At 42.2% G+C, this 12986-nt stretch overlaps 1 protein-coding gene across 1 annotated transcript in view; it reads right to left on the bottom strand.

The window, feature by feature from the left end:
• Window positions 1–4128: 4128 nt before the first annotated feature.
• LOC133387373 (SUN domain-containing protein 3-like) overlaps window positions 4129–12986 on the bottom strand; it is a 46720-nt gene continuing 37862 nt past the window's right edge. Inside the window, exons 11-14 of the mRNA XM_061632019.1 lie at window positions 12387–12502; window positions 9501–9668; window positions 8623–8712; window positions 4129–4335 (exon numbers count right to left, since the gene is read on the bottom strand). Of these exons, the coding sequence (XP_061488003.1) occupies window positions 4207–4335; window positions 8623–8712; window positions 9501–9668; window positions 12387–12502 (503 nt within the window). The 3' untranslated portion in view covers window positions 4129–4206. The remainder of the gene's footprint in view (window positions 4336–8622; window positions 8713–9500; window positions 9669–12386; window positions 12503–12986) is intronic.

Here is a 12986-nt window from a genome sequence, read left to right as displayed (position 1 = left end):
GCTAGCGAAACCCACAGAGATAGGAAAATTGAAGAAGTACACGTCTGAATGCTGCTATTGGCCTTGATTGGATTTTTCTATAGGCGTAACATACATACCTTTCATTGTAAGTTTAAATCTCTTTCTATGTGATTTTTTCCAGGACGCGGTGTGGCGCTATGGTAAGGATATATGTACTTTGCATAGAAAGTTAGCGGGGGAAAATGTTCATTTTTACACCGGAAGTGTAACTCTACCAAATTTCCGTCTCTATGGGACAGCTTGAATCCATCAGATATCCTACAAATAATGACAAATATGGTCCGCAGGGAGCCTAAAAGAGCCTGACTTGAATGCCTGCTGGCTTTTTCCACATTGTTTGTCACTCTGATCCTATGCAGATTCACAGCTTCGCCAACCAAACTTAATTTGGTTACTGTCAGACTAGATTAAAAGTCCTCGAGGACTCAATAGTTTGCACATTATTTTGTGAGGTTTTGATTGGCCTAACAAAAGTATTACAACGATTTCAGAAGTATTAATACTGCAATCTCAGCCCTACCTACTAGGGAGTAAGCCCCATTGAATTCACTTCCTTCTGTAGTTAGACTCACTTTCTGTATTGGGAATGTGCTGCAACGTACCTGATAAATTACAGTGCCTTGCAAAAGTACCCAGACCCTGACCAATGATCTCACATTACTGAATTACAAATGGCACATTGTAATTCCGTTCTGTATGATATTTTATTTTGAAACACAAATTCAAAACCAATTATTGTAAGATGACATTGGTTAAATGTATGATTGCACTTAACATGTCTAGATTTTTCAAAGCAGTCATGGGGAAGCCCATTAAGAATCAGGATAATTTCCCCATCCCCCTTGGGGTAAGGTTACCATCATTTTGTCATTTCAGAAAGAGTACATTTGGCTTCGATCAGTAAAAAGTTAGAGTATGCTGTTGCACCATCTCAAAAAGAGTACATGTACTCTTAAAATTTAAGAGTACGGTTGGTAACCCTACCTTGGGGGCCTGTTGAAAATTACCCCCTTCTGCTATTAGCCCAGAGAGTGAACCTTCTATTGTGCAGATATATAAAAAAAGTAAAAACACATTTCTTTGATAAAGAGATATCAATCCTACATGTTTTCAGACTATTGTGTTCTGGGGCTCCTCGAAAACTTTTTGGGATTCCTCAGTTAGAAAATCAGGAATGGGGGAGAGGGTTCTCTAGACCTCAGTTTGCCTACCACTGCTAATCTCCCCCTGCAATGTGTAACTGTCAGGGTGTGTTAGATGTGTTCTACCTAGGATGTACACTCAGTTTGCACCTAGGTAAGGCCTCACAGGCCTTGCCATGTGAACAAAGCCTGTGCCCTGAATCATGCATCAGAATCCTTTGCCATTCACCAGGGTTCCTCAGGAGTCCAGTAAACACTGAAACTGGTCCCTAAAGGCAGCAAGTTTGAAAGCCAGTTATACTAGAAGAGCCAGCCAGCATGTTTAGTTGTTGACCTATGGAGAAAGTTGAAGTACTGATTCATTTTTTTAAATCCTATTTTCTGTTCCAGTACAAAAAGCTTATCCCAGTAATGTTCTCCATACGTTTAGAGGATTTCCCCCCTCAAAACAGAAATAGTTACATATGTGGATGGAAAATGTCTGTAGAAAATCAATGAACACTGCGGATCAGCTCCTTTTCTATACATGCTGCTCATTATTATTTTGGGGGGGATGTCAGCTGGCATTCCTTTTCTATTTGAGTTATGGCTCATGTTTCAATCTAGATTACTGGTGATGATCATAAGACACCCAGAGGCAGCAGCAGTTTTATGCTCCTATAGGACAATTCTTACTTAGCAATAGACACCTCTCTTTACTCATAAATTAGTCTTGCAGAATTCAGTGAAGCCTATTACCTAGTAAGGGTGCATAGGAATACACCTAGGAATGTTTTTTGGGAAGGATGCAGTGGGCTCTTTCAATTTTACCACCAGCCAGGAAGCAGGAATGTTTGTTTCATATGGTGAGATTTCTGCGTCATTCTGAGGTCTCCTCCTTTGTGAATCTTGTTGGTTTAACTCTAAGGCAGGGATGGGGAACCTGTGGTTTTTCAGGCATTGTTGGACCATAACTTCCATCATCCTGACTATTGCCCATGCTGGCTGGGGCTGATGAGGGGTGGAGTCCAGCAATATCTGGAGGGCCCCTGGGTTCCCCACACTTACTCCAGGGTCTAGTCATCCAGTTATATGCTCACAAGGCTCCTTACTTGCCTGCGCTTAGGAGCATTCTACATGAATGAGTTCTTGCTTGATACTTCTACTTCATAATGTTGCTTGATTCTTTCCCACTGCTTGTTGTGGATTTAGAATTTGTGGTGGTATTATTATGATGTATTGCCCAGTGTACTTGATTGTTTTATTGTTGTTTTAACTGGTTTTAATTATTTGTTTTGTATTGCAATAAATCATCTTATGGAACCGTGAGTGAGTGAGTGAGTGAGTGTATGTGTGTGTGTGTGTGTGTGTGTGTGTAGTAATAAAAAGTGCTGTTTGAACCAGAAACAAAGAGAGATGAATTTGTGCTCTGAAAGCTAATACCACTTAGTAGTGCTAGAGATCTGATTTGGGGGCAGTGGACTTTGGGGTGTGTGTTTGAGTGTTTGAAACTGTGCCTTCACCTGTGCTCAGCCTGCATATTTGTAAATAATCTCTGTTACCAAAACACCACAAGCCTCCAATAGCCTCCTTGACACATCGACCTGGTTTAGTGCTGTAACCCTGGATTGTCCCACTGTTCTGGCACTGCAACAATATATTGCATTGTCACAGAGGATGCTGGCAAGGTTGATAGGCAGCTCTTCGTTTGCACATGGCCATGCATGATCTTAGAGTTCCCCTTGTCCTTCTCTGCAACAAGGCAGTGGATCCCTGGGTACACCCCTCCAATCATGAAGGGCAGCTAGTTGGGGCAGCCAAATGTGTCCCATGCCCGCTTTGATTTTTCACAGTTCTAGTGCTTGTTTTTACTCCTGTCCAATACAAGATTAAAATAACATCTTCCTTTGCTATTTTGCAATTGTATTGGTTCTTTTTGCTCTCACAACTACCCATAATCTCCATAAGTCTGCTTACAGGACGGTACACAGGGGATCCTGGTGTACCTGCTGTTGAGGGCAGAGTATTGGGGATCCCCCAAGGTCATCAGGATGTTATATGGCCAGAAAAAACACCCCCTGGTGGGTAGGCAAATGTAAATAGCATACTGAAGCTGGAGCCCTATGCACAGTTACCTGTCAGTATCCCCAGTGAGGGCAGAGACACACACTGTTCTGCCCATTCCAGTGCAAATCTCTCTTCTGAAAACAGGGGCACACAATGCTAGTCAAACCCTGCCTCTTTTTGCTGTAAAACCTGGGTGGGAGCAGCTCGAATGCGATCTTTTTAAAATGCAGCTTCACACAGATTTTGCAACTGATCGGCAGATCAACCCACTGCCCTCCAGATGTGGCCAATGGAAATGCTTTGCAGTAGGCAACTAGTGTGCTCACAGCCTGAATTCAATGGGACATATTTTTGAGGAGGCATGCATAGGATTGCACAGTAAGTAATGTGCCTTTTGGGAACATAGCTGACTGGGACCATGTTTGGCAAGACAGAAATTACCTAAATCTCAGTGAAGTTGCCTAAAAAAGGAGGCACATTCTAGAGCACAGCCACATCACAGTACGTTGTTGGCGGCTGTCGGAACGGTTTCACTTGAGTTACTATATTGCAAAAGTCAGAGACACCTTTTTCACGTATAGCACGCTTGCTTCAGTTTACATACTTCAGTCTGGACAGAAATCTTTTTTGGGAGATCACCCACTTCATATCTATATTTTCTTTTTCCACAGAGGACTGGACAGGATCAAAAATATTCGTGTGACTAAGATCAGATTTGCCAGTATCAGGACTCTGCATTGATCTAACTGAAATTTCATCAGCCATTCATGTCTATTTCTTGGTTACACCACAGGCATGGACTTTCTGTAATCAAGATCTGACAGACTCTTGGCAGAATTATGATTCTTCCCTTCCTTTCCCTCCATGCTTCCCTCCCCGCCCTCCCCTAGGAAAAATCAGAGTGAGCTGTGTGTGCTCTTTACAGTTTACTCAGTGTGATGGGCAGTAACATTCCTGTTTTCCTTTATTCATCTTGCAAGATTTTCACCCCCAGCCTTCATCCAATGGGCAAGTTGTTGACCATCTTCCCATGCACCCTGACTCGATAAATGCAGGTGAACTCTGAGTTGCCCCAATTGCTCTGCACCTTGAATTTTACATGCAGAAACTGTTTTGAATACTCGTTCTGAAATGTAGAAAAAGAACAAAATAAAAACAATCTGTAAAACTTCTCTGTGCTTCACTAGTACTTCAGTCATTATCTTGAACTGTTCAAGTCGCAGATTTTAAAAAAATTCCCCAAGAGGCACATTCCCAGTTTATGAAGGCTGACAGTGAGCTTTAAGAGGCCCAGTCCCTGCTGCATGTGGACAGTGCCTTCAAGTCTAGACCAAACACCAGAATCCTTTGCAGTGCTCAGAGGTTCCACTGTTGCATATGTTCAGGAGTTAATGTTTAAAAGACTTCCGGGAAGGGTGACTTAGCCTGTGCCTGCTTTTGAGACGGGCTCCTGCCTCAAAAGAAGCTTATTCAGATATATCAGTCAGTTTTTTCTTTTTTTTTTGACTGATTAAACTTCTCCCGGGTAGGGAGAAACGAAGAGATTAACCTCAAAGCCTATTTTTGTTGGGACGACCAGATCTCATTAATTTATGGGACGAGGTCCAGCCGACGGAGGTGGGACGGATTTTTAACAGCAAGCTCTATCTGATAAAGCGAACGTTCACCTTATCTTCTAAGAGAGAACGCATTAACAGGCAAGCACCCTTCTTTCTATATTTTTCTTTTACTTGACTTAAATTGTTGCTGTTTAAAAGAGATTTGCCAGATTGATCAGTTTTTGACATCTCACTGGGGAGCCATAACTTCTCTCTGCTACGCACTAATTAATAGCTTATCTCTGTTTTTGTTGCAAAAAGCTGTCCTGGATTTGCATTCTAAAGATATACACAGAAGAGGGATTTCTATTCCAGATTTTTATTTTGAAAAATATTATACTGTTTTGAGACTACTCTCTTTTTGGTCTATTTTATTTTGACGAATCTGTTTCTTGACGATTGCCATTAATTGTTTCGATCCTGGGAACTGCATTTTGTTTACTTAACTATTGGAGAGATAAGGCTGTCTGCTCTGTTTATACTGTGATGTCACCAAGTTTGGAGTATTAACCCAATTGTTGCTGAAATAAGAAGTGGTTTTCCTATATTTTTCTTTTAAAATGGCAATTAAGAAAGTGGCTGAAAATCTGGAAATAACTATGTTTCAGAAAATAATGGATGAGATTGAGATAATGAAAATTGAATTGAGTAAAATGAAGCAGGAGATTAAAGATATAAGGGTCCCTGTGAGAGAGGTGACCCTGGAAGGGGTCCCTGTGAGAGAGGAGACCCCGGAGATTGGAACAGGGGTCCCTGTGAGAGAGGCGACCCTGGAGACTGGAATAGGGGTCCCTGTGAGAGAGGAGATCCCGGAGATTGGAACCAACGTGGAACAGGAACAAGATTTGGAGTCTATGGACTTTAGAAATAAAATCTATTGTTTGGAACTCAATGTTATCTCTGAAGAAATGAATGAAGATTCTAGAGATAAAGTTATCAATGGCATGGATAATCTTCTGGACTGGAATGATGTGATGGAGCCCAATATAGAGAAAATCTATGGAATTATCTGCAGCCATGTGACAATGGAAAAACTTTTAAGAGATGACCCAGTGTATTTTGAAAAAAAGAACAGAGATATGATTTTACAGCAGTATTTCAGCAACCTATTCAGAATGGATGGCAAGAAAATATTTGGGATAGAGGTAATCCCCATCAGACTCTTACTATATGACTATGGCTTTGACAGCAAGATTATTATGGAATACTGATAATGGAAGATTGGATATTGAAATTACTGGACTTAACAAGACTACTGAAGATGGAAGATGGAAAATGGAACTAATAGAGATAATAGAACAATGGCTACTGAAATTATTGAACCTAACAGATTCTGATGTGATGGATTAATTGAAATGTTTATTTTGACTATGGTTATGACAATAAGATTATCATAATTAGTAATGAGATGGATTAATCGATATGCTTATCTGGAAAAAAAAATTGATAGATATATTTCTTAAAGAATTGAAACCTCTCTTTGACTTTTTGTGGAAAGAATAAAGTAATGTTTATGAGATTTGATGATTAAGTAAGATAACTACTGGAGGAAAGTGATTTTATAATATGACTTAAGAGACAGGATTGTTATATATTATAGACTTATAACTGATTTGATCTTTGACAAATGGGAAGTCAATATTTTACTCTTTATTTTTTATTTTTGTTTTTTTTTTCTTTTTTTCTTTTTGTTTAACTATTTTTGATTTTGTTTTTTGTCTTTGAATGTTTTATGATTTTGTCTTGTATGTTTTATGAAAATCTGAATAAAAATTATTGGAAAAAAAAAAAAGGAGTTAATGTTTAAAAGAGTTCTCTTTTTGAAAACCATTGTTTCTGTTGGACTGTCATATCCCCTTATTTTTGATGGTATTTCCAGCTTCCTATATACAGAACATTACATATTTGGGTATGTGGGACTCTTATCCACAGAAAAAGGTAAAGTAATGCTATTTTCATAATTCTGGTCCAAGTCATTGTTGATTGTAATAAGTATTATAATCCACAATTGCACATCATGCTCTCAGTTCAAAATCACAACCTCTCTAAGCAGTATAAAGCATATTGAATCGCTGGTGTTCATTGTGTCTGGTTTTGTAATTATGTACCACTGTGCACAAACAGTTACACCTTTTTTCCTATAGATCCAGCAGCAATATTTTCAAGCATGTTGGTGGTTTGAAATGTCTGTCTGCAACAGCTAATAATGTAGTATTTGCATTGGGAGCAGAAAAACCTTCCCTAAGTTTAGGATCTCTAGTAGCACTTCAACACAAACATGGTGTTTGCTGGTGATTGGTGCTCTAAATCAAAACATCATTCATCATCTACACAACACATATTTGGCTGGACAGACTCCATTCCAATCATTGCATCTCCAGATGGACCTGCAAAATCAGGGTAAGAGGGCAAGCTATCATTGTGCTGAATCAGTGATGGTATTAGTAAATCCCAAACAAGAAGTACTTCTTCAGTGGTAATTCCTGTCATGCTTCTTGTTTGCTCACTGTTGTCACCAATCTTAGATCACTTCCACCTACCTGTTTATTGAGCATTCATCCTGATTTGTTTGCACAACATTTGCAGGAAAGTTAGAAGACATAATTGAGTCAAGCAATTGTTATTCCACACTTTCCAGTGCATTTCCTTGTCAATTTCCTAACAGCAAAACATCCACATTTGAGGGAAAATGGGTTTGTTGTGCTAGAGCTCCTAATCAACTTTAATTGTGCTGCATGAATTTGCCAGGATGTGATTGAATCCTGCCCCAAAATAGTGACAGTCTCAAATCACCCTTAGAGACAAGGGAGCATCTCATGCTGAGAGCACTTCAAGTGTGTGTGATGGAGGGGGCGAGAGCAGTGCTTGTGGATGAAGAAAGATCTGGTATAATTGTGGTGCCCATGCAGTCCACTCCATCGCTCAAGACAAAATCTGTTGGCATCTCTGTTGGCAGTAGCACCCCAGCTATGGCCCACTCTCCTCTCTGAGCTTCATCTGGTGCCAGACTTGATTATTTTTTAAGCACCAGCTCAAGACTCTCCTCTTCCACCAGGCCACTATGTGCCTGAGAGAGATATGTTTGTGCACTGAGTTACATGGCTATATTGGCTGACACATTGATGGAGGATGGTTGCATTTTTAGATTTTGTTTTATTGTGTTTTAAATTGTTGCAACCTACCCTGAGACCCTGTGGGATTAGAGGCGAGATGTACATTTTATAAAGTAAAAAAAAAGATGCACAAGAGTGTCATAGGGCACCCCCTTTCCATTTTAGCCCCTTACAATAATGGAAATGGCTCATCCATTATTTCCTTGGGCTCCTCATGCTGTCTCTATGTCCGAGTGACATTATTTTCACATAAGAGCACCAGCAAGATGGTAGGCACAGAGACAACATTGCTGATCACCTGCAGTGCCTTCCAGGAGAGGGGCAGGGCTGCAAAAAATACTCAGACACCACAAATGCCCCATTGCCCCCCTTTTTTGTAAGGCTGTGAAAAAAAACCCCAAGAGTTCTTTCCAACTAGGTCATCCCTAATCAGTTTGCAGGAATCAGCTTGTGCTATGGGGCTTACAGTGATGAGACATCTCTGTGAAGATCAAGTCCGGGTTCGGGGACCCTGACTAGTCATGTGCTGCCTTAATCCACTGAACCTGAATGTTGCATTAAAACAGGTCCAGCCCCTAGGAGGTAGTGGAGCAACTGCACCTGCATGTGAAGACAAACCATCCCTATTACCTCTCTCAGGACAACCCATCCCAAATGGGGCTCTTCAGCTTTGCTACCCCATTGCTCTGATTCTTAGGGTACCTTTAGTTGGAAGGTCTGAATGGCTTCTTTCTCAATGTCATACATGAATTTTCCAAGTAGAGTTTCTTCTCGTGTTTCATCCTCTAGTCCCTAAAATTGAAAGCGGGAGCAGGGAGGAAAAGCTGGAATCAGTGACAGAGATTTTGAACCAAAAGACAGAGCACTGCCTAAAAAGAGTCTAGGAAACACTTCTTTGTTAAGACAGCACAGGAGGAAGTCATTGCAGAGGCAGAGTGGATTGCAGCCATGGGTCTGGCCCAGGGATGGGGAACCTCATGCCTGAGAGCCAAATATGCCCCCCTGGACTCTTCCCAGGCCACACCCTGTATCCCCAGAGTACACCATTCGATGGCCCTGCTCTGCACCCTCCTCAAGTGCTTTTGCCTGACTGGGATGTGCCCTTGAACTCTGATAGTGCCTCTTTGTTTCCCTGGGTGGAGGACAGGGAGGGGTGTGAGAGTATGCGCATAAACTAGCCTACTGTAGAAAGAGAACATTTACATTCATTGCTCTGCCCACTTTCCCCTTTGGCTCTGCCTACTGTTGGCATGGAGACCCTAGAAGCTTGCCCAGAAGGGAATGTGGCCCTCGGGCTGAAAGGGTTCCCCGCCCCAGGCATATACAATACTGAGCTAGATGGACCAGTGTTCTGACTGTTCCTCTGATGCTCCCAAGTCCTGGTTGAGCCTGACTGTGTGGCTTGTGCCAATCCTCTTTAACCTGTGGACCTCTGAGGGAAGCGCCCTGCACATCTGGACTGCCTCAATAAAAAGTGCGGAGTAGCCCTTCTACCTCCTCCCGTTAGACCGGAGCTCTCTGGGTATATCTTAGAGGAGCAGATGTACCAATGTAATGTTGAATTCAATATCAGTACTCACAAAAACCAAGAAGTCCTTCAAGGCACTGCTGACGCCTTTGGAAGGAGAGATTGCTTTGGAGATATGCTGAACTGTAATAGCAGTCGGCTGGATTTTTTCAGGCAGATTAATTACCACTTGGCCCTCAGAGCCTTGAAAAGCCCAACAGTTTCCAGGATAAACATCTGGCTAGAGACAGGAAGCAACTCAAGTGAATAAAACATGGCCCCCTGATTCCAGACATAGGCAGTGGGCACGCTAGTCACTGCAAAAGCAGCGAGAACAGTTTTTCTGGCTCAGTTTCTGTCCTCAGCTGGACATAGCTGCTGACTTCAGACATTTCAGGACTGTCCACAGCAAAGAGTTGTCACACTAGTTGCCTACAGCAAAGTGTTTTTATTTATACTGGAGTGGCAACGGTACCACTGGAGTGGTGGGTTGATCTACCAATCAGATGTGAAATCTGTCTGAAGCCAATTTTAAAGAAAGCACTTGAGCTGATCCGACCAGGTTTTAGAGTAAAAGGGGGCAGACTAGCATGCCCCCAGTTTCAGAAAACAGAGGTGAAGACACACTGGAACCGGCACAACAGTAAGTGTGTCTCTACCCATGGCTGCAGTTCAAATTCAACATACATAAAGTGATTTCTATGGCTGAGTACAGATTACCATTGGGGATCCCCCCTCAATGTTTTTAGGTGTGATGTGTAAGTATGGCAAAGCTCTCCTTGCTACTTGGCAGAATGAATGACTGGCTTAAGAAGGGGTCAGGTACGCAACAAGGTAAATTACCTTGAAAACAATTACCACTTGCTAAATAGTGGTCCGTATTTATCTGAACATAAGAACATAAAAACATAAGAAGAGCCTGCTTCTCTGAATGTCCACGAGTTCTAGTATTATGAGAGAGGGAGAAGAACTTTTCTCTATCCACTTTCTCAATGCCATGCATAATTTTATACACTTCTATCATGTCTCCTCTGACCCGCCTTTTCTCTAAACTAAAAAGCCCCAAATGCTGCAACCTTTCCTCATAAGGGAGTTGCTCCATCCCCTTGATCATTCTGGCTGCCCTCTTCTGAACCTTTTCCAACTCTATAATATCCTTTTTGAGATGAGGCGACCAGAACTGTACACAGTATTCCAAATGCGGCCGCACCATAGATTTATACAACGGCATTATGATATGGGCTGTTTTATTTTCAATACCTTTCCTAATTATCCCTAGCATGGAATTTGCCTTTTTCACAGCTGCCGCACACTGGGTCGACATTTTCATCGTGCTGTCCACTACAACCCCGAGGTCTCTGTCTTGGTCGGTCACCGCCAGTTCAGACCCCATGAGCATATATGTGAAATTAAGATTTTTTGCTCCAATATGCATAATTTTACACTTGTTTATATTGAATTGCATTTGCCATTTTTCCGCCCATTCACTCAGTTTGGAGAGATCTTTTTGGAGCTCTTCGCAATCCCTTTTTGTTTTAACAACCCTGAACAATTTAGTGTCGTCAGCAAACTTGGCCACTTCACTGCTCACTCCTAATTCTAGGTCATTAATGAACAAGTTGAAAAGTACAGGTCCCAATACCGATCCTTGAGGGACTCCACTTTCTACAGCCCTCCATTGGGAGAACTGTCCATTTATTCCTACTCTCTGCTTTCTGTTTCTTAGCCAATTCCTTATCCACAAGAGGACCTCTCCTCTTATTCCATGACTGCTAAACTTCGTCAGAAGTCTTTGGTGAGGTACCTTGTCAAAAGCTTTTTGAAAGTCTAAGTACACTATGTCCACTGGATCACCTCTATCTATATGCTTGTTGACACTCTCAAAGAATTCTAATAGGTTACTGAGACAGGACTTTCCCTTACAGAAGCCCTGCTGGCTCTGCTTCAGCAAGGCTTGTTCTTCTATGTGCTTAGTTAATCTAGCTTTAATAATACTTTCTACCAGTTTTCCAGGGACAGAAGTTAAACTAACTGGCCTGTAATTTCCGGGATCCCCTCTGGATCCCTTTTTGAATATTGGCGTTACATTTGCCACTTTCCAGTCCTCAGACACGGAGGACGACCCAAGGGACAAGTTACATATTTTAGTTAGCAGATCAGCAATTTCACATTTGAGTTCTTTGAGAACTCTCGGGTGGATGCCATCCAGGCCCGGTGATTTGTCAGTTTTTATATTGTCCATTAAGCCTAGAACTTCCTCTCTCGTTACCACTATTTGTCTCAGTTCCTCAGAATCCCTTCCTGCAAATGTTAGTTCAGGTTCAGGGATCTGCCCTATATCTTCCACTGTGAAGACAGATGCAAAGAATTCATTTAGCTTCTCTGCAATCGCCTATTGAAATATTGAAATATTTTCCAATATGTCTAACAGGAGTAGGGCATGAGAGAGTGGTGGAGACTGTACAAGAGAAGTTGGAGAATGGGCAGCTGAATAATCCTATAACTGTGCTAAACTTATTTTTCTATGTATAAAAAAAGATAAGCCCTCAAGCCGTCATGACGTCACAGCATGATAGCGGGAGTAGGGCAAGCGGGCGAGGTATCCAGTGGTCACAGCAGCCTGGATCTCAGTGGCATCAGAGGCCTGGGCCTTGGTGGCCCCAGTTGCCTCTGTCTCAATGGCCACAGTGGCCTCGGCCTAGGCAAGACACCGGGCAAGAGTCTGGACAGAAGTCTGGTGACAGCTGCAGCCTGGGTGGGAGGCCAGTGGTGGTGGCAGCAGCAGCTCCTTGGAGGATGGATGGCAGGTCTGGCGACCAGTGGGGGGTGGGGAGAGCTTTGGTGACCTGTGGGAGGGGGAAGGGGGACTTTGATGATGGGAGGCAGGGTTGGCGAGTGCAGCAAGCAGGTTCGAAGTCTCTAGTACTTCCAATAAAAGAATCCAGATATTCTACTGTACCTGTAGAATAGTATCAGGAGGATTTGCTGAAGACACAAACAATGATCGAAACCAGCAGTTCTTCAAATTCTCAGGTTCATAACTGTTAGATGTCCTGTCTTTATCTATGGTAGCTCCTTAAAGAAGACACAGTTTACAAATAACAGAGAGAGCAAGCTCTATTGACGAACAACACATATTTTCTCATCATATCTCTACATCGTTGTTCATTCAGTTTCTCAATGTCACATAAGAACATAAGAAAAGCCTTGCTGGATCAGGCCAAGGCCCATCTAGTTAAGGATTCGGTTCTCACAGCGGCCAACCAGATGTCTGTGGGAAGCCCACAAGCAAGACCTGAATGCAACAGCACTCCCCACACTTGTGATTCCCAACAACTAGTGTATAGGGGAACACTGCCTCTGACAGTGAAGGCATAGCCATTATGGCTAGGAGCCATTGATAGTCTTATCCTCTATGCATTTGTCTCTAATCCTATTTTAAAGCCATCCAAGTTGGTGGCCATCACTGCATCTTGAGGGAGTGAATTCCATCGTTAAACATGGACTATGTGAAGAAGTACTTTCTTTTGTCTGTTCTGAATCTTCCACTGTTCAGCAG

The sequence above is a fragment of the Rhineura floridana genome, chromosome 1 (genome assembly GCF_030035675.1).
Source record: "Rhineura floridana isolate rRhiFlo1 chromosome 1, rRhiFlo1.hap2, whole genome shotgun sequence".
NCBI lineage: Eukaryota > Metazoa > Chordata > Lepidosauria > Squamata > Rhineuridae > Rhineura > Rhineura floridana.
Note: the sequence above shows the minus strand (reverse complement) of the source record. Positions and strands in the feature narration are given on the sequence as shown.